The sequence below is a fragment of the Taudactylus pleione genome, unplaced genomic scaffold (assembly GCF_031769625.1).
Source record: "Taudactylus pleione unplaced genomic scaffold, aTauple2 ptg000009l, whole genome shotgun sequence".
Lineage (NCBI taxonomy): Eukaryota > Metazoa > Chordata > Amphibia > Anura > Myobatrachidae > Taudactylus > Taudactylus pleione.
This window is the reverse complement of record NW_028284412.1, coordinates 4,455,445-4,480,174: the sequence shown is the minus strand read 5'-3', so window position 1 is coordinate 4,480,174 and position 24,730 is coordinate 4,455,445. Positions and strand designations below refer to the sequence as shown.

The 24,730-nt window shown below is 43.3% G+C and overlaps 1 protein-coding gene across 7 annotated transcripts in view; it reads left to right on the top strand.

Moving 5' to 3' along the window:
• The window catches only part of LOC148542724 (diacylglycerol kinase delta-like), a 200,947-nt gene that overhangs the window by 124,681 nt on the left and 51,536 nt on the right, over window positions 1-24,730 (top strand). For all 7 annotated transcript variants that reach the window (XM_088466936.1, XM_088466950.1, XM_088466938.1 and 4 more), the window contains 4 exons: window positions 8,230-8,336; window positions 13,449-13,574; window positions 17,412-17,514; window positions 24,042-24,204. In XM_088466936.1, coding sequence (XP_088323062.1) covers window positions 8,230-8,336; window positions 13,449-13,574; window positions 17,412-17,514; window positions 24,042-24,204 — 499 coding nt within the window. The remainder of the gene's footprint in view (window positions 1-8,229; window positions 8,337-13,448; window positions 13,575-17,411; window positions 17,515-24,041; window positions 24,205-24,730) is intronic.

Sequence of the window (24,730 nt, the reverse complement as noted above, 5' to 3'; positions counted from 1 at the left end):
TAATCTTGGTGCCCTGGACAGCTGCCCAGTTTGCCAATACATTAAGACAGTACTGAATAAACTTACCTATCAGGGATGACCACAGCGCCGGTGCAAGGTTTCAGGGCGCCCTAGGCAAAGGTTCACAATGCCACCCCTGTTTTCCCCCAAACCCTCCGCCCAGGTCACAGACACATACACAGCGCCCTAATAATATTCACATGACCCGATTCCCCCTGCAGTACCCCCAGTAGTTAAGGGCCCCTGTAGTGCCCCCAGTTGTAATGCCCTTGTAGTGCCCCCAGTAGTAATGATTCCTGCAGTGGCCCCAGTAGTAATGCTCTTGTAGTGCCCCCAATAGTAATGCTCCCTGCAGTGTCCCCAGTAGTAATACTACCTGCAGTGCCCCCAGTAGTAATGCCCTTGGTAGTGCCCCCAGTAGTAATGCTCCCTGCAGCAGTGCCCTCAGTAGTAATGCCCTTGTAGTGCCCCCAAGAGTAATGCTCCCTGCAGTCCCCCAGTAGTAATGCCCCTTGAAGTGCCCCCAGTAGTAAAGGCCCCTGTAGTAACCCCAGTTGTAGTGCTCCCAATAGTGCCCCCATATGATGCCCCCAGTAGTAATGTCCTTGTAGTGGCCCCAGTAGTAATGCTCCCTGCAGCAGTGCCCCATTAGTAATGCCCTTGTAGTCCCCCAACAGTAATGCTCCCTGCAGTGCCCCCAGTAGTAATGTCCTCGTAGTACCCCCAGTAGTAATGCTCCCTGCAGCAGTGCCCTCAGTAGTAATGCCCTTGTAGTGCTCCCTGCAGTGCCCCAGTAGTAATGCCCCTTGAAGTGCCCCCAGTAGTAAAGGCCCCTGTAGTGCTCCCAATAGTGCCCCCATATGATGCCCCCAGCAGTAAGTCCCCTGTAGTAAGCCACCCCCCACGCACACACATACACGCACAAAAAAAACCCCACTTACCTTAAACCCCGCTCCAGTGCCTGATGCCGTCCGTCCCCGGCGCCCGCTCCTCGGAACTATGGGAGTGACGTCACTCCCATAGTGCACTGCGGGACCCGGAGCTCAGGAGTGAGACCGCCCGTACACACTTGCCGATGGACAGATATGTATGCAGATATGTCTGCAGATATGCGATGTTCACCTATTAATCGGCCAATGTATCAATTAATTGGCCAATGTATCTGTCAGTTTGTACCCAGCTTTAAAGATGACTATGCTGCCATCTATTGGCTAAAGTTATAGATGTTTTTGACTTGTTTTAATTATTTATGATGTACAAAAGAGGAGGAACTATTGGCTATAAGGACTGTTATCTTGAACAAATGACCACATACATATACTTTGTTCTCACTAATTGGCTACATAAACTTTCTTTTTGTATCCAGTTTCTAATCTCAGTGTAATCACCTAATCCATCACAATTAGAAGGAGTAATAGCCTCCAGTTTTTGGAAAATGACCACTTTATGTTTTAATCCAGTTTCTATTCTTATAATCACATAATCCTTCACAATTAGAGTTATTATTAGCCTACATTTGCACTCACACATATCTATGAGGAATAGAATCGTGACTGTCTACCAAGCTTTATAGATAATAGTAGTCTGTTATATTAATATTAAATCCCATGCATTTATCTATATTACTATTTATAAAGCGTAACAAGTGGTATATGTAAAACTACTTGTTGCCCGCGGCTTCGCCCACAATGAAATCGCTTCTGCCAACATTTTTTATATTTGAGGTGTTCACAGGAGCAAAGACAGGATTTTTACACGGGGGTTTACACACACACATACTGTATATACTGTGTATATATATATATATATATATATATATATATTACACACACATAGATATACACACACATACATATATATATTGCACTCACACACACCTACTGTATGTCAGGCATCATGTCATTAGGCCCCTCCCCCTAGCGACAAAATGCAGAGATTCGTGGGTCAATCAGGAGGGGACAGAGCCAATGATGCAATTCTAATGGAATCATGTCATATTGGCTCCTCCTCCTCCTGATTGACCCGCAAATTGCGGTATTTTGCCACGGGGCTTGAGAAGATAGTGCCTGCTTGCCAGTCTGTCAGGGAGGGGTTTCTGGGTACTTAGACCACCCCCTGCTTGCGCTAGTGTGTTCTAGTTGTATTGCTTTGCATAGGTGCCCAGCAGCAGCAGCTGGCAGCAGCTCCTTCACCCACCACTCATACCAATGTCACTGTGCGCCCTGTGCACAAACTACTATGTAGCCTATCCTATGCAAGTGAATGCATGCCCAAAGCACCTCTCCCCCCATAAAATCTAGGCATCAATTGTAAAACAGTTTTCAGAAATATCCCCAAATGTGCCATGCAAAGTGCAGTGGCTCGTAAAATGAGATGCCCTCATTTATAGGCCACACACCCAGTTTAATATTTTCTTACTTTCTTACCCCGTTTACTATTACAATCATATTACATAGTATAGTATAGTATAGTATAGTATAGTATAGTATAGTATACAGGTCCAATAACTAGCTGATGCAATCCTCATATAGGTGACTGTATTTCAAGATGAAATTTCTTTGAAAAACATGAAAACTTATAATTAACAATACAGGTTGAGTCTCCCATATCCAAATATTCCGAAATATGGAATATTTCGAAATACAGAATTATTTTGGCATGACTGAGATAATGAAACCTTTGATTGTTGATGGTTCAATGTACACAAACTTTGTCTAAGGCACAAATTATAAAAAATAATGTATAAAATGACCTACAGACTGTGTGTATAGGATGTATATGAACATAAATAAATTTCATTTCTGTACACAGACTTTGTTTGAGCCACAAAATGATTGAAAATATTGTATAAAATTACCAGCAGGCTGTGTGTATAAGGTGTATATAACACATAAATGCATTCTGTGTGTATATAGGGATCCCATTCCCAAGATATTTCATTATGATATGCACATATTCCAAAATACAGAATATTCCGTTATCCAAAATATCCCTGGTCCCAAGCATTTTGGATATGGGAGACTCAACCTGTATTCTCATAGTGGCCTATCTAGCGATTCTCCTGATTAAACACTACCATTAGATACTGTACATTAAGTCAATGTCAGACGCAGTTGAGCATCTTTTTTTTGACTGTGCAAGTTTAAATGGTTAGACCGGTGGTTGCTTCTAAATATGCACCAAGTGGTATTTGAGCGTCTAAAGGCGCTCAAAGTGGGCATCCTAGCCCTTGCACATTCAGACGCACCGCTGTACACCAGGGAAGGAATTGTAGCAGTATTTGCATAAAGTCACCAATTTACGCCTCTAATACCTAGCAATGGAGATAAACAGCGGTGCAGGCTAACACTATTGTATTTGTCATTGCTGGATAGACAATGTGATGTTTTTGATTCTGATTGGTACACAACACTTTAAAGAACTGATTCCCTGCTCAGATTCCTGATGCATTGGCAAAGTTTCCACAGCAAAAGCGCATCAGCATTCACTGTGTGCTCTGTTAATATTATGTTACAATTCTTGAGCTACCCACTTCCACTCTATTGAGCAGCAAGTAAGATATCTGTATAAGGACAAGGCCACAAAGGTTGTATATAGACAAATACCTATACATCTTATCTCACACACTGACTTTCAGATCACCTATCCTGATTAAGTATAAATTAAGTATAAATTAGCTTATATAATACTAAAATTACTACAGTTGGATTGTCAAGGGTGTCAGAGTGGTACAGGGATGTAAGAGATTAGTTCTGTAAGAGTTATCCATTATTCAACGAAGCATAACCCCTTTAGTGCTCGCCAAAGGGGTTATAACTTCCTTTCAGGAATTAACAAACAGCGGTACTCTAATGCTGCCCATACACCTGCACGATTTCGGCCCGATTGCCCGATTTTTCGATGAGTCATAAGATGGATCTTGTGAAAATCGTGTATTATTTTAGTAAGATACGATCCGATGCGCGCTCCCGCAGCTCCTATAATCGGATCTTATGATCAGATGTGCAGCACATCTTGTCCATCGTATAGTGTGAAGATCGTGCCGTTTTTTTTTGTTCATGCGATCCATCGTGCAGCAATTCAAGTCATTTCAATGACTGTTTCCCTTATGAGCCTGTGAGACACAGGATCGATCTTACGACAGATCGTATGCTAAGAAAAACAACAAACATGCTGCCGGGACTGCCAGGGAGCTCCGGGGAATCGTAGGGAAATCGTATGATGAATTTGATCTTATGCTGGTCGTGTATGGGCAGCATAAGAGTACCGCTGTTTGTCACAGGATAGCTCCCACCATCTTTAGATGGTGAGAGCGATGTGGTCCTCATTGCCGGCAATGGAGACCCGGTGCTGTTTTTCTGGCTGCAGCGAAGCCTTTCAGGCACTGCCGGGTCCCCATATCATGCACATGCGCAGATGGACCATCGCGCAAGACCACTGTTGCTGGCAGCGTTAGGCTGCCAGCAGCCCAGCGTAGGACCTCGCAGACAAAGAGGACTTCGCTGGACCTCCGGGAAAAGCCTGGAGCAAAGATGCAGGTGGCCGGTGTTGGGGGCGGGGCCGGACTATTTGCGTCATCAGGCCCAGTCCCCTCACGGGAAATTACCACAAATCACACATTTGCAGGGCAAAAATTACACAATTATAATAGGATTACGTCACTATACCCTGTTCTCTCCTCACTGACTGGGATTCCAGTTATTCATTATTCTCCCCATAGGAAGTGGGCGGGATGCAGGAGGAGTACCACTCCTCTGGGAGCCTGGGCAACTACCCAGTAAATCATAGAGTAGGTAAGTATGCGCTGTAGTACTGCACACTGTGAGGTTTAGAAGACTGGTGCATGGCACACAATATTGTAATGTATCGAAAGCCATTAGACAGTCAGCAGCCCAGAAAGGTGAGGCATAATTCTGTCACTAGAATGCCAGATGAGCCAGTTTAAATAGCCTGTCTGCTGGAGTGAAATGATGTCATTGGATGGGCTGATCAGCTCAACGGAGTTTACAAAAGGGAGACCTATGCTGCCGCTCACGGCTATAGGAAAGATAGCGGCCTGCACCACTTCCATCCATGTGCGCTCTCCTCGACCCAGAAGTCTCTCCTAGAAGGACACTGTACCCAGACGCAATAGGTACATTCCGTGGACGTTTGCGTGACAAGGGGATTGGCAGAAGATTCATCATACCAGGGTAAATTGTGTGTCCCCTGATATGATCATTATTCATTAGTAAAAGACACCTTCAGTTCTGTGAGACTTAGATTATTTATATCACTCTCACAGTTTTTGAGTATTTGCCAAGAGCCGTGGTATATCTTCATTAAGGATCATATGGGTCAATAACTGCATTAGGTCCCCCTTAAACATCTACTAGTTCCAACGTTTTGAACTGCTTGTATACAATGTTGAATTATAAATCTATAAATATATTTTTGTTGGTTCCTTATTAAGCGTCCACCATCTTCTTGAAACATTCATTAATGTATCAATGATTTTCCTTATAAAGGGAACTGATTAATCCCAATGACATTGGGTCGAGTCAGACCTGTGCGCTAACCTCAGCTGTGATCCTGTACGCAGCTGCTGTGCGAAAATATGCTGAAGCTGTAGCCGCCTGGCAATTTATAGAGACGCCCGCCGTCGGCTTCACAGATCCAACCAAGTGCGTACAAACCTGCAGCGGTGGTCTCTGCCATAATCGACCATCTGAGTAACCCTATGGTCGGTCAGAATGGCCGCGGGAACTGAGACACTGGCGCCATGTTTATTGCATACGGGATTGCAGTTGTAGGCCGAGACATGCCCTGAAAATGCCTGCATTTTTACTACCGCCCCCAAATGGTCCCTGATTGTCAATCACTTTGCGAAGACATCCTCGCTGAGAGCGGCATCACTAGGGTAACTTTGCGTGTGCGCATTCCGACCGTGATGCATGTGCAGCCAGCCGATAATCGCTCAATTGCATAAAAATTGTATAAAATAAAAAACATTGAACCTGATCCCATAGCCTTATATTTGAATGAGATATATGTCCAGGTTTAGCCAGTGGCAGAAGCTTAGTAAATCAACCTGTTCCTTTTCCTCTTGCTCCTTTGCTTATACTATTATATTGTAAAAGCAGCCATTCCTGTCTTCTTATCGTTCGCCATACAGTTTTTTCACTTTTGGATGAGCACAGTAAAGATCACAGTATAGGGGTAGTGCCAGTATCCTCTGGGGCCATTAAGATGAAGAGGGGCCATTAAGAGGGCATTGGAGCAGCCCTAAGGTTGCTCAGAATGCCATCGCATCATGGCCACTGCTGCCAATGCAACTGCGAAAAAAGACGCAGTCGCTGGCTGTGACACACGCATCTGACTAGCCATCCCCATGTTACCACCCAAGTATGCCCACTGAAATTGTCTCTCTTTGCATCCAAATTTGTTCTGTGTTCACCGGCAGTAACCATAGGGGCGCATGCGCAGTGCCACTCGGACGCATGTGCAGACTGAAAACATTGCCTGCTTGCGACCTATATCGACACTGCGTCCATCATTAAATCAGGAACTTTGTGTCTCTCTAAACAACAACAAAGACAAAGGGTGCGCTCTTGAGTGGAGGTCCACTAATTAGTTATCTAATAGAGCAGCTACACTAAGTAAGGACTGCAACCCACTGATATAGGGTAATCAGAACACAAACAAGATAGCGCTGATAGACATTTAAATGTTATAATGTAATATACACAAAGACCTAAAAACAAGAAGACATAACAATGCTGCAATACAGTGTATATAATTGAAATTGCTAGTCTAACTGTTGCGATATGTGGGGATTGTGTGTGCTTTCTTGCACGGTAGGAGGACTCAAAAGCCTCTCAAGCAGCCAGTCCAAGGTACTCAATAATCCCAGATATAGAGTGAATTCTCACCTCTCAGGTGGCCAAGTGTCCAGTGCATATGGCTGAGTCCCGGTTATAATAGAATAAATACTCCAGGGTTAAATGTCTCCAATGTGCGGTGTGTAATAACCTGACTTGCTCCTGAGGCTGTGCAATAAACCGTTGTATAAAGGCAGACAGGAGCTTTAGGCCAGCCACGGGGGACAGGAGGCAGACGCTCTGGAGGTAGCTGAAAACAGAGAGCCTAATTCAGCAGTGTTCGGGAATCTACGCATGCGCCAGACCCGTTCTGTGCATGTGCAGAACGGGTATGTAAGCCCGCACGTAAACTGGCAGCAGACTGTCAGTGATTGATAGTCTGTTGCCGTTTGGGGGCGGGGACGGGGCAGCGATGGCCTCTGTTTCCTGAAACGGAGGCGTTTTGCCGCCATTGGGGGGTAGGGGAGAGGCCAGGATCTCCGTCGGCTGATGGAGAATTCCTGACCTCTTCCTTACAGCTGCGTCAGCCGGCTGCATGACCGATGCTGCTTTGGACAATGCAGGTCGGATACGTAATGCAGCAGGGGGCGTGATGCCTCCTGCTGCATTACCATATCAGCACAGACGGAATAGCTAAACTGGTTGCGAGCAGCTTAGCTATTCCGTCTGAAGCTGAATCAGGTCCAGAGTGCTGGAAAGTTCGGCTATCAGCTGTAATTACCGGGTTTAGGCTCCCGGTTTTGTCAGCAGGAGGGCAACTCTGAAGAAACCGGGAGACTAAACCCAGAGAAACGCGTTATGATTCTCGGGCACCTGAAGTCTTGCTGCTGCCTATTGCGATTTTATATCAATGGCTTCAAAGAGTATAACAATCAGCCACCACAGCCTGATGCTGAAAAAACGAGGTGTGGCAATCCCGATGTTTATGCAGTTAAGCGATTATCGGTAATCTGCGCATGCATCAAGTTTAATTTTAATTTGCAAAGTGATAGGCCACAACAGGTGGGGGGAGGGCTTTCGACTCAAATGAAGGCATGTCTCAATTGTTTTTAGGGTGTGTCTCAGCCTGTGACTGCAATCTCGTACGCAGTAAATATGTCTGTTCTTGCTGCCATTCAACCATAGGGTTCATCAGACATCCAATAATCGTCTGATCTGTGACCGATGCTGTGTCTTTGTACGCATTTACTTGGATTAGCAAAGTCGCTGTGACATTTGCATAATTATGCCCATTCGATGCATACAAATTCGCAGCTGCGGTAGCATTAGCGTACCCCTCTGAATCAGGCCCAAAATGTGTACAAATCCCATTACTTCCAACCAAATTGTAAATCTTAGTGATTGCATACTTTTATTTTCTTCTCTCTAGTTTGCAAGTTCAAAGCTCATAAGCGCTGTGCAGTGAGAGCCACAAATAATTGCAAATGGACCACCCTAGCGTCTGTGGCAAATGACATAATAGAGGATGAGGATGGGGTAAGTACAAGAAACCGTACCTTGTTATTATATTGTTGTGGCCTTACTATAATATTTAGTACTTTTCAGTCAAAGGGCCAAATTTACTAAGCGGCGGGTTCTAAACCCCGGCGGTTTAGTGGCGGTTTTGCTATTCACAGATTTCCTAAGGCCAAAACCACTGCAAAACTGCCGCAAAACCGCCGTCAAAGCACATTTTAGAATAGAATAGAACAGGGCTGTCATTTAGAAACTGCTGCAAAACCGCCACCAAACCCCGTGGTTTAGAACCCGACATCAAACCGCCACTAAACCGCCGGGGTTTAGAACCCGACATCAAACTGCCACCAAACCGCCGGGGTTTAGAACCCGCTGCTTAGTAAATTTTGCCCAAAGAGTCATCCAGGGTGATGATCCTCAAAATCGTGCAAATGACACTACGTCTAATAAAATAAAAATAAAAAATAAAAATATAATACAGATCCACTGAACAGTATACTATTCAGTTACCAAATGTCCAGTGTACTGTAAAATACAACATGGATATCCGGCATATTTTACTGCCTCTCGATTATACGGCATATTAAGCAGTTACATTGAACCTATAGAAAAAGCTCCCACTAATAGTTCAACAAGTATTACAAACCCATTGAGCAGTATATGATACAGTCTCTAGTTATTAAGGCTGTAATATAGTCCCAGCAAAAGGCGTAAAATCCAGTATTCCAACTATCCAACATATAAAATACAGCTTCAAGTGACAACTTGTAACCCAGGGTTCAATTGTACATTGTGTTACATAGCCCTCTAGGGCTTCACTTCCAAGTCACTTGTTAACCACATCCCTGCTGATGCCATTTATTAAGAACTGGATCTAAGACGTGAGCTCTGACAACAGCTGCAGTTACTAGCAACTTTGGGGTCTGTTTAGTGTACTAAGCAATGTTAGGAGACAGAGTGAAAAGTGATAAGAAAGTGATAAGGTGCCAGCCAATCAGCTCCCAACTGTCATTTTTCAAACAGAGCCTGTGAGATGACAGTTGGGAGCTGATTGGCTGGCACCTTATCACTTTCTTATCACTTTTCACTCTGTCTCCTAACACTACTTAGTAGGGATGTGCAGGCTCGGATAGGATAGAGTTTGCACGCCGAGTTCAGAAAGAGGCAAAACGTCATCTTGCTTGGACAAACATCATCATTCCTGAACTTTGTCCAGGAATGATGATGTTTGTCCATGCAAGATGACGTTTTGCCTCTTTCTGAGTTCCGTTTTTTTGGAGGGAAAAATGCGAACTCTGCGTGCAAATTCGAACCTACCCGAGCCTGCACATCCCTACTACTTAGTAAATAGACCCCTTTGTTTCTTATCCCATGATAAGCACTGAATTTCTGCTTCTGCTTTACGAGCGCATGGGTCCAAGTATAAAGGCCAGCAGATCCCTTAAACATGTTAATTTAAAATTAAATTCAATAACAATCCATTTTATCATCATATAAAATACAAAAATAGTTTTCCATGTTGAACCATCATAGTCCAAATGAGGAAAAAACAAAAGCTCAAAATAAAAAAAAACATTAAAAGCTACCCAAATACTTACTCTGACCGGACACTGAAAATGGTTGAAAACTGGAATTTCCTGAGACTCCCCTATAATGACTAGGGGGAAAATGCTTGTGATTGGCTGGGTAGTTTAGAGGTCTCGCAGTTACTTCCAACCGCAGTCATTTTATATTAAGTAGTTACATAGGTGGCAAGAGGGGAAGTGGGTGGCTACGAATTGCTCATGCCCAGGTCTCAGTAGGGAACCCAGATGTCATGGTAGGAGCAACCTCCCACATTTACCTCAACCTCCATTCATCATCTGTGCCCGCTGGAAGTCTTGGTGGTTCTGGTCGGTTATAGCGTGCCATTAATAATTTTTTAAGGGTACCTTTTGTAATTTTTTTACATTATCCATTTATCATATTTTAATAATCACACTCTATAAAATTAAATCTTTCTACAGTGATCCACTAACAAGGTACACTGATGTCCCTACTCAGTCCCAATGCAGCCACTTTTAAGTTTTAGGGGTCTGTTTACTAAGTGTTAGGAGACAGAGGGCCTGATTTAGAGCCGGACGCTATTTGCGAAAAAGGGGCCGGCTATTTAAATTGAGCGCTCGCTCTTTGCGGTCTGTTGACGCCTCTATGTCTGAGCGAGCGAACGAAACATGCGCTCACTATTTTGTAAAGACGCCCCCTGGCCGTTCGCATCATACGTCATCTCCGCTATTTATTAGATTAATCGAGTACATCGAAAGGCGTCTGAACTGCTCGCAGTGCTTGTGGTAGGTTTTACTTCCCGCAATCACTGCGAGCAGTTCAGGCTAAAAGACAACCAAGTGACGTGATCGATGACACTCCCTTACTAATTATGCACTCCCATTAAACGCCCGTTTTGACCGTTTGGCACGCCTGCGTTCAGATCTCCACTCCCCGTTTTCAAGCACCTTCCCCTGTTACCACCCACAAACGCCTCATTCTGTCACTCAAATTAGCAGGCCCTCGCTGTTTTGCGAGCACACGTTTTCCGACCGCAATGACTGGTTGGCGCATGCGCATTACGACCCATATGCATGCACAGATGTGCGAACATCGCTCGGAGCGAACGAGCAGCCGCTTACGAGCGGCTCTGAATTAGGCCCAGAGTGAAAAGTGATAAGGTGCCAGCCAATCAGCTCCCAACTGTCATTTTTAAAACACAGCCTGTGAGATGGCAGTTAGGAGCTGATTGGCTGTCACCTTATCACTTTTCACTCTGTCTCCTAACACTGCTTAGTAAAAAGACCCATAAGATTCATTTTATCCAGGGTATTGTGATTCAGGCCTTCGATAAGTCTCCAGAGGAATAGTGCACTTTTGCTCTCTGGTCATTGTCAGGAGTCAGGACCTACAGTGTATCTAAGGAACAAGGAATTGCTGAGGATAGATGACTTGTTGGACCTGACTGTTGCCAGTTGGATTATTTCAGTAATTGGCCAAGTTTACGGCCTGTCTCTAACAATGTGAGGACACATTCCAACAGATTGGTGGCTGTTTTGTGGGCACTGTGCGGTGGGGCCTCTGCAGGGCGGCTGTTGCCACTGGTCTTCAGTGCACACCTTCACAACATTCTACAGATTCAATACTTCTACATACATAGATTTTAGATTGTTAATAAGTTCTAGTGGACTGTAGCACCTGAGCATACATTCTCTTTGGGAAAACCCCAGTTGTCCAGGGTTCTACATAGAATCATTGATAGAATCATTGAGAAAACTGTATTTTTGTACTTATGTAATCCTTTTCTTCAAGTCCAATGAGGGACCCTGGACACCCTCCCTTTATGCTTTTTATTGGTATTTCTGCTCTTGTTCATTACTTGTTGCTTTCCCCGTTTTTTCCTTGTTACAATGATTGCTGTCGTTTCATTTTCTCCTTTCCCTCCTGGTTCTGTCATTTGGGGATTTTCGTACTGCGTATTTAGTATCCCGCATAGGACGTGGAGAAGAGGATTTTTTAAAAATCCAATTTTTTTGTGTCACAGACACAAAGGGGCTGATTCAGAGTAGCACACAAGATGCCCATTGTTGCACGTTCTCCGTCAGGATTCAGAGTTCATACCACCCCCATCCTTCCGCTTGCTAAAGCCGCCATCATCACCGTCAGTGTGCCTTTGCACTGGAGAGGCATAAGACTCTGAATTGCACGTAGTTGCTCGAAGTTGTGACTGCTCCGCTATGGTTCACTTGCAGTATGAAAAGTAGCAAGACTTGAGTGCAACCCTGAATCAGACCGAGAGTGTGTAATGACTTTGTAGGGTCACAGACTGGTGTAATGGGGGCACAGGCTAATGTATAGTCCCTGCAATAATCATTTGGCTGGGTCAAAGGCTAGTGAGACCAGGTGTAATTCATTAGTTCTGGTACAGTTTAATTATTATTTGTAGGAAATAGACGGGTGTAATATGAGGTCAAAAAGGTGGTTAAACTTATGATGTAATGTGGGCATTGGCTGGTGCAATAATGTGGGGAACATATGTACAGGGTTCCTGCTGGTGGAGTGTACAGTATGTAACATGGTAGGTAACAGCTGTGTACAGTATAATGTATGTTATTTGCAGCAATGTTCTGCTGCTCATAGTTAGAGATTATGCCTGCATCTGACAATGGGCCAGATTCACTACGGATCGCAATATAGCGTACGCACGCAGTTCAGTGCGATAGTATGCTAATCCATAGCGATTGCAATGCCGCCGCAGCATTACATAAGGATGTTTATTACACGCACATCCGTAATGGTTAGCAAGACTGCAAAAACATCAGAGTATCATCGGATCCATACGCACAGTTATGTCAGACATCACTCAGGAATTGCTTACTTCAGCGCACGCTATCAGGCTGCATAGGGCATCGCAATGGATAATTTATGCGCGCCCATGCAACGACGTTGAAACACTGGCACGCCTGAGTTCGGCCGACCACCCCCTGTCACCACCCACAAACGGCACTTCCTGTCAATCACTCTGCGATAGGTCTACGTAGTCGCTGCTATGCATACGCATGCGCAGTGCGCAACAATCGGCCGATTGCGTGCGTATAAGAAGCTGCGTTCCTTGCTGAATCAGGCCCAATGTACATAGCCTTCCTCCTAACTATGTGTGTGCAGAATATTTTCGAACACAAATTTGCTGCCTACTTTTGGAAACAGGCCTGTTGTAAGGAACCACTTCACAAACACAAAACTATTCTCTGGTATTTCAGTACTGACATAAAATCCACTCCTGCCAGTCTAGGACTTCTCTGATAAACCTTGTTTACGTCTGATTCTTTGTTTGGCTAATTAGTTGTGCTACAGTAGGTTTTACTTTGCTAGCAGTACAGAATGCCCTTTTCCCATTCCTTTGATATATTTAAATTCCAAGGTTATGGTTAATATACAATAGACTCCATCCAGCAATCCGACCTGGCCCATCCCAGGTGACAATGGTTTCTTTTTCATTGACCTTTGCAAAAGAACAAATCGTAATGTCAGGTCACTTTATTTTTTCTAATGTCACTGATGATAAAACAGGTTGTTCAGTGTAAATTGTATTGTTATGCTTTCATTTAGGTGACAATGCCTCACCAATGGTTGGAAGGAAACTTGCCGGTCAGTGCTAAATGTGCGGTCTGTGATAAAACCTGTGGGAGTGTCCGGAGACTTCAAGACTGGAGGTGCCTGTGGTGCAAAGCTATAGTAAGTTACTATGAATCCTATGCTGTGTTGCAGAATTCCCAAAAAGTTATAATAATCAGGGTAAGGTATCCAAGTCAATGCTCATATCTCTGAAGAAGCCACAAGTATATGCAACGAAACACGTCAGCTATCGCCCACCAGTATAATCAGCTGCTGTTTTAAAAAAAATAAAATAATTACTCCTTGCTGTGAGCCCATATTTTTACCAACTACATTATCTAATGCTTGATCCCAGAACTTCAAGGAAAACTACTCAGCAGCTGAATAGCAAGGATTGGATATATTATTACTTGTTTCCTGTTTGGAAACAAGTGACTATGCTATATACTGACAGTTGCAGTATATAAGAGCAGGACGTTTCAGGGCTGCAGATTTGTTCAATCAATTTATAAGGCCCATACATCAACATCAACAATCCCTTGGCCCAATTCGCCGTTTTGTCCATAATTTTTTAAAAAATCGGCAAAATCAAACATGTTGGAAATCCTCGATTCGCCAATGCCGACCCAAAAATGATTGAAATTGGTGAATTGAGGATTTCTAACCTTTTGGCTTTTACCAATCATCGGAGAATCGGGAATGGGATTGGGGAATCGGGAATGGATTGGGGAATTGGGCAATTAATGTATGGGTCCCATTACTCTAATCGAGTTCCTCCATGCTAGTGCTGTTTATGGTTTAGCTGTCGATTGTGCTTAATATTTTTTGCATTAGACCTTATTTACCATTCCCCGGATATGGACCTCGATTAGGGGTCGTTGTAGTTTTGGACAATGTATCATAAGGTTTATACATGAAATTGAATTTGTTACCTGAAGTGCCAAAAGTCATGGGATTGATTTAGTTTAGGACCCCTTCTAGCTCGGTGAAGTTCAGCAACTCGACGTGGCATTAATTTCAAAAGTGGACGGAAGACCTCTGTAGAGATGTTGACCCATTCCGTCTGGATAGCTTCCCATAGCTCCCTGATATTTGTAGGCACGTCTAATCTTGGGTGCAAATGGACCTCTGCACCACATCCTATAGATGCTCAATTGGCTTCATGTCCGGTAAACGTAGTGCTCACACCATTTGTCTGAACTTTACAGAATGCTCCTCGAACCAATTCTGGACAATTTATGATTGATGACACAGTGAAGCTGTGTCCGGTGTCGTAGTGTTAACAAGGGCACTCTGTTGGGTCTTCTGCCCCATATCCTATGGATGCCAGAGAATGCTGCAATGATCTGCTGGATATGTGCCTGGTACCTCCAGAGCCGAATGTGGTTGTGATATGAGCCAGTGTCGCTTGTCTGTTACCACGGACAATTCTGACCGCTGGTCACGATCATTAAGCACCCATGGTCAGCCACTGCACTGTCCACGGTGGGTGGTAATGCCTTCCATGAGGTATTCCCAGTGCACAGGTGACAACGTAAATTCGAGGAATGTTGAATGTCCACATACTTGAAAATGGAATGTCCCATCCACCGTGCACCCACTACATGTCCCGTTCGAACTCCGATAATTCACGTTGCCTTGCCATGAGCAGCCTAGCCAGTGTTCAAACTGACTCACCAGATGTCAGATTACAAGTGATGCAGGTCTGGGCATTTCCAAGACGTCATAGTAAGGTGACGCTATCTACCATTAGAGAGAGATTGTGAAAAATAGAGGCTTATTTGCCAAATCTCTCCTACAGAGGAATAGGTAAAAATCCAAACAGTCTGCAGGAACAGTCTGTAGGAACAGGTGTAAATTCCCTTTGGGTTTCTCTTGCAGCACAAAAAACAGACAGGTGCACCACATGGGTGTAACTGATTTGTTGCTTTCTGTGATTGGTTCGTAGTGCTTGGGTAGAGGTTAAAACACTGTCTGCTCTTGTGGGTGGGGGGACCGATGCCAGATAGTTGGCCGGTGACTAAACAGTTGAACTGGGGGGCACCACCATCTGTTTTGCCTTTGGGCACCTGGCATGAGCTTTCACCCCTCCTGTTGTCATCCTGACAAAAGTCTGCTGTGTTATTTGGGATTGTAAACAATAAAAATCTTCTCTTTTTAAAAAAAAAACCAAAAAAAACCAAACATACTTATTGGTAAAACCAGCTAAAATCATGTAACTTGCACCTGCTTTTGCTCCTATAAGATTATTAACATCATTAACTTTCATTTAAATTTTGACCACCTTAAGGCACCGGAAATCACGAGGGAGGGACTTAATCTAACACACGCAAGGTCCGGTTTTTAAATCTCAGTTCTGAGTTGTGAGAAGACCCGAGTCAGTACTCAGTTCTGCTCGGAACCCCAAAGTGATTCCGAACTGGGACTTAGGAACTCATTCAGAGTCGATTGCTTGCTGCAAGCGATCGCTCTGAATGAGGGCGGCCACTTACTTTTTTAAGTGCCGCCTTCTGGTCGATCGCTAGGCTGTGGGGTACCACCCACAGCTCTTGCGACTGACCAGGGTGATGGTCGCGATGGTTATCGGGGCTTACGACCAGACCCTAAGGTTGGGTCTGGGCTCTCGTAAGCCCCAGGGAACTTCCTGCTGTGTTTGAGCAGGAAGTTCCCAACTGACATCATCAATTATGTCAGTGGGGCCGCACCCAAATGGCAAGCGTTCCGACTGGAACGCCTCCATTTGGCCGGGCAAGCCCCCGGCCCGCCCAGCAAATGGGACGAGCTGTCACTCAACATCGACAGCTCGCCCCGTCTGCTACGAGACCCCTGGCGACGGAGCACCCGTTGCTAGCCGGGTCTCACGAATGCGCACGACGGAGCCGGCTCCGTCGTGCGCATGCTCTGTGGGGACCATCGACCCGGTTGCGAGCGCATCGGCGCTTGCGTCCGGGTCTGAATGAGACCCTTAGTTCAATTTGGAACCCCTAAGTTCGGGTGTGTTCGGTTTTCTCAAAAAACCAATCGCTCATCTTTAATTATTACAACATGAAAAAACACATTTTGCTTCTCCTATAATTGATAATACCTTGATAGTTAGCCCATGGATATGGCCATAAATATCTGGGTAACACCACGAAAATGGATAAAAAAAATGTTACAACCAAGATAGAATTGGAAAGTGACAACATTTTCCACATTCACACAAGGCCCTTAGGGTTGGATTAAATTAACTGTGATACCTACTATGGACTTGTAGCCCCGGACTTAGCCGTCCAGAGCGATTCAATTACAAGCCCTTTTTCTTCCAGTGGTAAGTCAGTGGCTAATGTTCGTTAACCCATAGATTCCGGGTTAAGTTTCAGGAGCTATGAGTTAACGCTTTCACAGCGACCACGGTAATGGCAGAAAGCCCTACATACCACAGATTTCTGTTTGAGCCTCAGGATAGCCGAACAGAAATCTGTGTTAAGTGCAGCCTGTGGGCTGAAAGCGGGCTGCAGTTGCATAGCACCAGGCACTACTTCAAGCCTATGATAATTTATCTGGCCCTTAGTATAGTATACTTAGTGAAACATATGACAAACTGGCTTGTGTTATTATGCATTTTTCTAAGTTATTATTATTATTATTATTACATTTTATTTATAGGGCGCCACAAGTGGTCCGCAGCGTCGTACATACAGTAAAGGGTACACAGAACATACAGTAACCAAATTATAAACAGAGCACAAGTAACAATTAGCAACACAATTCTCCATACACAATACAGCTGGGAAGGTGAAAGGAAGTGCTAGAGAAGAGGGCTGCGAGACAGTGGGGAGGAGGACCCTCCTGTAAGTGGCAATGTGTAGTAGTTCATTATTTAGAAACTCCACAGATTTATGTAACATCGATACATGTTGAGAAGAAGAATGTGAATCTTAGAATTACTTTCATTGTGTATATGTCTTTCTTTAGGTGCACAGTTCGTGTAAGGAGCAATTGGGGAAAATATGCCCCCTTGGAGCCTGCAAAGTCTCTATAATCCCACCCACTGCACTAAACAGCATTGACTCTGACGGTGAGTGTATAGTATAAAGCTTTGCCTGAAATTAATACATATTATAGAAATGCTTTAAATTGTCTTTATCCAGAGTCTGGATGGAAGTAATCATGCTCATACCAAATGTAAAACATCGATACTGAGTGAATAGTATACATCATACAACTAACAAAGTGGATTAAATGCTAATCAACTAGCCAATCTGTATAGATGTCTATGAAAATTACAAGTGGAGTTAAAATAAAAAATTTAATAAACTTGTTTTCAAACTCCATCTACGAAGTGGTGCTGCTAAAGTTACTGGTGCTGTTGCTGCCTCAGTTGGTGTTTTTGGCTCATGTGCTGGTGTTTTAGTTATGCCAGAAAGTCTTCCTTAAAACAGTAGCTGTTCTCATATATCATATTGGGATTTGTCCTGTCTGAAGCTATGAGTCTGAGAATGGCACATGCCCGGAGGCTTAAACATGTTTGTGTACTGACCTCTTTAGTGATTGTGATAGTGATGGATAGTTTGTATTGTCCTACATTGTTTATACAATTTCCTTAGTGATGTCAACTTCACCACTGATTATTCACACTCTCCTTGTGCCTCTAAACCACTCTCTCATGCCTCCTCTCTTGGCCTCTCCCAGTGGACTGACTGTTCTACTTGTTGGTATGTCCACTGCCAATATCTTGATTTTTCTAGACAATGCCCAGTTTCTAGTTTCTTTAACACCCCTTTCCCTTTGTTAAATTATCACCTTATTAGCTACAAACTTGGTATGGCAGTACCACAGTATTGCCAATCTTTATCCTTGACCAAGTGGCTGCAACTACTCTTTACTCTTCTTTCACAATCTCAGCCATGGCACACTTAAGAAACGCAATGCCTCTCACATAGGAGAATGACACTGGCAAAAATATTGACTTTCTGAATTATATTGCTATCTACCAATCCTATAAAAAACACAGAGAGAACTCCGCACAAGATTTCATACAGTCTAAAGTAATCAGAAAACCAACATCTGTATCACATTGACTTAAGGGAGAAAGCATCCTTATCCCATTACTCAGTTGGTGGTGCTCCCCAGGAGTAAAGCAGTATATACCTAGAAAAAAATTATCCTATATAGTAGGATAACAGAAAGATAGGATAATTTTTTTCTAGGTATATCTACCAATCCTATCAAATGCTACCAAACAAATTTACTCCCAATCTCATAACTCTACACAGGCACCTAATACCTTTTTTTTTTGCTAAACAATTTTTCACTTTTATTAACGGTAATAGAAAACAAAGGCCCTCATTCAGAGCCGTACGCTCTGAGCAGAGCGCACGCTCTGAATGAGGGCCGGCCTCCATTTTCATGGAGCGTCCTCCTGGACGCTCGTATAGCTGTGGGTCACCACCCACAGGCTATACGAGCGTGCATTGTGATGGTCGCGATGGTCGAGACCATCGCGACCATCGAATTTGCGAGCCGGAGCCTGCGGTTGAGGTTTTCAACCGCAAGCTCCGGAGTGATTTTGGCTCTATCAGAGCCAAAATCACTCCCACTGACATCACTAGTGATGTCAGTGGGCCGGCTTCTGACGGGAGGCGTTCCCTTGGGAACGCCTCCGTCTGGCAGGCACGCCCCCGGCACGCCCACCAAAGGGGGCGTGCTGTCAATCAACATTGACAGCACGCCCCCTTTGATCGGACACAACGAGCGAAGGACTTTCCTTCGCTCGTCGCGTCTGGCGCATGCGCACGACGGAGCTCCCTCCGTCGTGCGCATGCTCAGTCCATAACATCGACCCACTTGCGAGCGGACAGCCGCTCGCGAGTGGGTCTGAATCAGGCCCAAAGTACAATACAAAAGAAAAATTACAGACCTGTAACAAGACATATTAAAAACAGTTATCAGAATTCAAGACCGTGCCCAAAGAACAATATAGTACAATACAGATGAGGAAAGAACATACAGTGCAGATCAAAAAAAAAAATACGCATCTCAAAGACAAAGGGCATAACTGAAATAATAAGAATATAAAAAGACAGAGCAAACAATAAATAACATATAAAGTCAGTAATGCATAATACAAAGTAAAGTAAAATAAAGAAAGAAAGAGACAAAATAAAATAAAATAAAACGCAAAATAAACTAAAATAAAAGGTGTAAATAGTCATAATCTGTATCATGGTCTCTAAATGAGGAGAAGCATCATCCAACGAACGCTGTGACTATTATGATCGGATCCCTGGCTTTCTCCCACCCACTTGGGATAGAACAGACCTCCCAAAATAAAAATAAAAAGCAAGGTACATCTATGTAGCGTCAGGAGAGTTGTTTGTAAAGATACCATGTTTTTGATTCAAATAATTTCATGATATGATCTTGAGTGGAGGTATCTAATGTCTCGATATAGATTCCCCACTTTTTATAAAATTGAACAATACCTTTTTCAATGTCAGGCAATGTGACTCTATGGTCAAAATATAAAATTTGAAGTAGCAGTGCTTTGAGAGTGCCTAGAAATGGTTGGGAGGTGACCGTCCAGGATTTTAGGATAACCTTCTTGGCAAGGGTTACCACAAGAGTTATAAAAGATAAAATATCTTTACTCATTGGGCCTAGGTACCAGTTTTCAAACTTACAACATAGCATAGCAAGAGGATCTCTGCCCACAAAAATATGAGTGACAGAAGAAATAAACTGTGCAACTTTATCCCAGAATTTTCGTATTTTGCGACACTCCCAAAATTGATGGTAAAAGCTAGCTCTGGGGTTTTTACATTTCAAACACGATCCTTATTCCCCAGCTATCATATGTCTCCTCCGCCCCTGAGAAATGTAGGCTCTTTGTATAGTTCTAAAATGGACTTCTTGGAGTGCAGCTGAGTGTAAAATAGACATGGTTTTATCAATGTAAACCAACAAATGATCAGAGGCTAAGTCTGCACCCAGGTCAATCTTTCATTTAGAGGCCAGGTTGCCAATAAATTTAGTAGCAGTACCTTGGGTTAACTCGGAGGTTAAGAATCGGGTTTTGTAAGATAAAGTGCACAAAGAGAGAATCAGGTCTGAGTCAGAGGAAAAGGAGTCAGTAACAGCAAGAGATTGGATATAGTGTCTGGCCTATAGATACATAAAAAAGTGAGACTGTGGGAGGGTATATTTTTCATGTAAATGACATTAATGTGCCCCCTGGATCAGATACATTGTGTATGGCAGAAATGCCCTTATCTCTCCACACCGTAAACAAATAATTATCTAAGCCCAGTGTAAATAAGGGATTACCCCATAGGGTATTAAATGGTGAGGATAAATGGTTCTTTTGAAACCTATTACCTTTTTAATACATTTAAATCTCTTCTGAACCCTTCCACACCAACCTCTCTGATTTTCCAAAGATCTTGCTTAATTAAGATTGATAAGATCCAACAGAAATTGGTATCACGTTCCCCGATCAACAAGTTCATTCATTATTTTCTGACTTCTTCTCTGCATTTCTTCCCACAAATGTAGATTAAATGCTAACCCAAGTCTCTTGTATTCTTAATATTCGTCTCTGTGTTCTACTTGACCATATACCCTCACAAAGCTGTTAGCCCTCTTCTCCTGTGCTCAACCCAACCTTAACTAAAATATGTAAACTCTTTGTCTACTGATATCTTTCTGTTATTGTTCAAGTGTGCAGTTATTATTCCTATTCTGAAAAAAATAATAATAATTGTGACCCAAACGCTCTTTCAGTTTAACAGTCCCATCACTCTAATTCCAAGCCCCTCCACACTCCTTGATAGTCATGTACAAATAATAAGAAAAAGGTAGCCCTCAGCGGGCGATTAACAATAATTCAACAATATAAAATCAATATTGGCTAAGGTTTAATACACACAAAATATAACAATACAAATATAAAGGTATATAACATTTATATAATGCCACTGTGTAATTAATCAGCTGATAACCACAGGAATAATCACCTCGCTCCCGTTCCTACATATACCCCCGCTAATAGTAGTTCCACTTAAAGAATGGCAATGTTCCTTATATATAGGGCAGTTCAGTTAAGGTATATAATTACCAGTAGTGCACTGATAGAGGAAAGTTCTCCTGGAGAAGATGGTATATCCAGTGGATAGTTCTCAGATGATCTCGGTGATCTTTATTATTGGTATAAACTGGTAAGGATGGGTCACAAGCAGGTGGGTCTAACGCGTTTCACTGTACCATAGGGCAGATTTTTTCAATGTCCTTGGGCTTACCGGTTTATTATACCAATAATATATCTCACAAAAGACAATGCAAGAACTTTAATTAATGCAGACATTTTCTCACATATTGGCTATTGCAATTCATTCCTTACTGGTCTTCCTCTTGGTGAACTGAATACACGTATTTTGAAAATCCCAGATCTAGTAACAGTTCTTACTGTCCTTTCGGTTTAAAACAAAATTGCATGTGTCTTTATTCCTTTCACACTAGCCAAGACTATAACATCACATTCACTGAAATGTGACCGGAAAAATCTAAATTTTCTCCTCAGTTCGGTACAAGCCACTGTCCCCTAGATTTTTACCTCAGTATTAAATCAATCTCTATCCTAATTCAGTAAATCAGTCCCCCTCATTCCTGCACCAGTTACTATTCCCTCATCTTCTGTACAAACAAACCCTTCCACATAATCCCAATTCCTCCTAACTCAAATATACACCAGTCACTGCTCCACACATCAGCACCAGTAATTTCCTTCTTTATGAACCCCATAAATTTCTCCTTAAACTAGCACCCTAAATGCACAGCCCACAGCATTTAACAATTTTTCCTGCTCAGAATTCCCCACTTGACTTGTATCCAGTTTTCTGCCATGTGGAGGTAACCCCAGGAGGGTGCCCTCCCACAGGCTGGAAGACTATCTTCTTCATACAAGCATTTCCTTGCTTAAGACATACTTTCAGGATGCAGCGTGTCACATTTACCCACCAAGGTTGCCCTGTTTCCAGCACTTACCGGTTGTGTCTTCCCATACCGGTGCTGTGTGTGGTGGGGCGCCGAGAGTGCGTGGCTCAGATATAGCGGTGTAGGTCTTTGGTGGGCCTTTGTGTCCTGTTGCTGGGTTCCTGCCAGTTATTGAGGGATAGAAGTCGACGGACTAGGTTATCTGTAGGGCTGTGTTCTAACTGTGTTGATTTTTTTCATCAAGCATTGAATAGGAGGCCAATTTCTCTTACATAAAAACCTGCCTGTAATAATGATATACACTATGTTGACAAAAGTGATTAGACACCCCCACTCTAGCGGATGCATACCATTGCACATGAGTTCCAAATGGCCACTAATGTGGCAGTTTTGACAAGAACACTTCGTATAGAGGCCCATGCACTTGCAGTTCTAGGGAAACAACAAATGTTTTTATCTGGACGACAAAGCCACCTGTCATGTTTCCAGAGCGACGCTTGACTGGTATATAGAAAATTCGGTAACTCGGATGGACTGGCCAGCTCAGAGTCCAGATCTTAAACCCATTGAGAACTCCTGGGGCGAATTGGAGCGACGGGTGCGTTCTAGGCCGACTCGACCTTCAGTGTCACAGTTGGTCACTGCACTTAAGGCGGAATGGCAAAACATACCGCCTGCTGTTGTCCAGGAACTTGTGGACAGTTTGGCAAGAAGGGTGTCTGCAGTAATCACTGCACGTGGTAGAACTACAAAGTACTGACGTTAATAAAATGTTGTTGATCTATGTGTTGTCAGTGTCCAATCACTTTCTACATGTTGGGGAGTTCATCTATACTCCCGGAAAAGTAAATCCGCCTCTCGAATCCCACCTACTTACAGAGGCTTGAATATGTGTTTACAGCATTGTACAGCGGGGCAGGCGCAGTGATGTTTTGCAAGTGTCACGTCTCCCCCACAACTTTTACTCCAGTATCTGATGTAGTAAAAACACTCTTAACCTGTCAGACACATTACAATCTGATGATTCATCCTGATTGTTATATATTGCATTGAAAATGGCTAAAATCTAATTAGTTGGGCTAAAGCTAATTGTAGTTTACAAATCCCTATATTGTTTATGCACTGAAAATACCTTTTTAGATTAAAATGGTAAAGTGTGTCATGGACTGCATTATTATTATTATTAATATTATTTTTATTGCGATCTGATTTAATTTGCTTGGACTTAAAGGGGCTCGATCCTATTAGCCGCGATGATCTTGCCGGTGCGAGTCATCGTGGCAAAGGCCGCACTTTACGGCAGCCCGAATTCGCTGTTATGCTCGCAGCCCCATAGGGCTCTGAGCAAAATTCTGCGAATTCGGGCTCGGAACAGGCCGCGAAGGGCGTTAGGTGCTGGTCCGTTGCCGGCGTTTTAACACTGTTGAAATGGCAACTCGCACCCTTCGCACATAATAGGGTGGACCCCAATGTGTTCTGATTGTACTGAGTATCTCAATAGTATGTAGATGTGATTATAGAGGAATGTAATTGTTTGTTCAAAAATATAAAAGAATGTGTCCGTGACCAATCCTGTGATATGCATTTAGGAGCTTGTTCAATCTGCTGTTTTAGGTTTTTGGAAAGCTACATCGCCTGTCTCCTGTGCCAGCCCACTTCTTGTGTTTGTGAACTCTAAAAGTGGAGACAACCAAGGTGTGAAGTTCCTGCGCAAATTCAAGCAGTTTTTGAATCCAGCTCAGGTGTTTGACCTCATGAATGGGGGTCCACAACTTGGGTGAGTATTCCGTTATCGCTGCTTATTTAAGAAGTTACAAACATAGATGACTCTCATCTTTCTTTTGAATTAACATATGTTTGTAACTGGGAGTGTTGTAAAGTTAGTTATTTTAACATTTAATTTAGATATACTATAAATACAGATTTCAAGAGAATAAAAACATCCACAAAACTCCAGGATCATTTAGAGAGCAGATATAAAATAAAGCAAATACACTTGTGTAATAATAACTTCACCTATCTAGTTCATACTTGCTGGCTAATTTCTGGGAGTCCCCTGATATGGAAATGCATAAAGAGGGGAGCACTGACCATTTAATTCAAGTGATTCACATACTGGGAGGGAGTCAGGAGAGCCAGATTAAAGGCCACAGGACACCATTCTACTCAGGGAATTGTTTCCTGCGTCATTGAGGGCAAGGTTAGACCTAGTATTCTTTGCCTGCCACATATCCATCTTGATCTACCCTCTCTCTACCTCGGATGTGTCCTCATACATTGTCTTTGCTCCAAGTCCTGTGAGA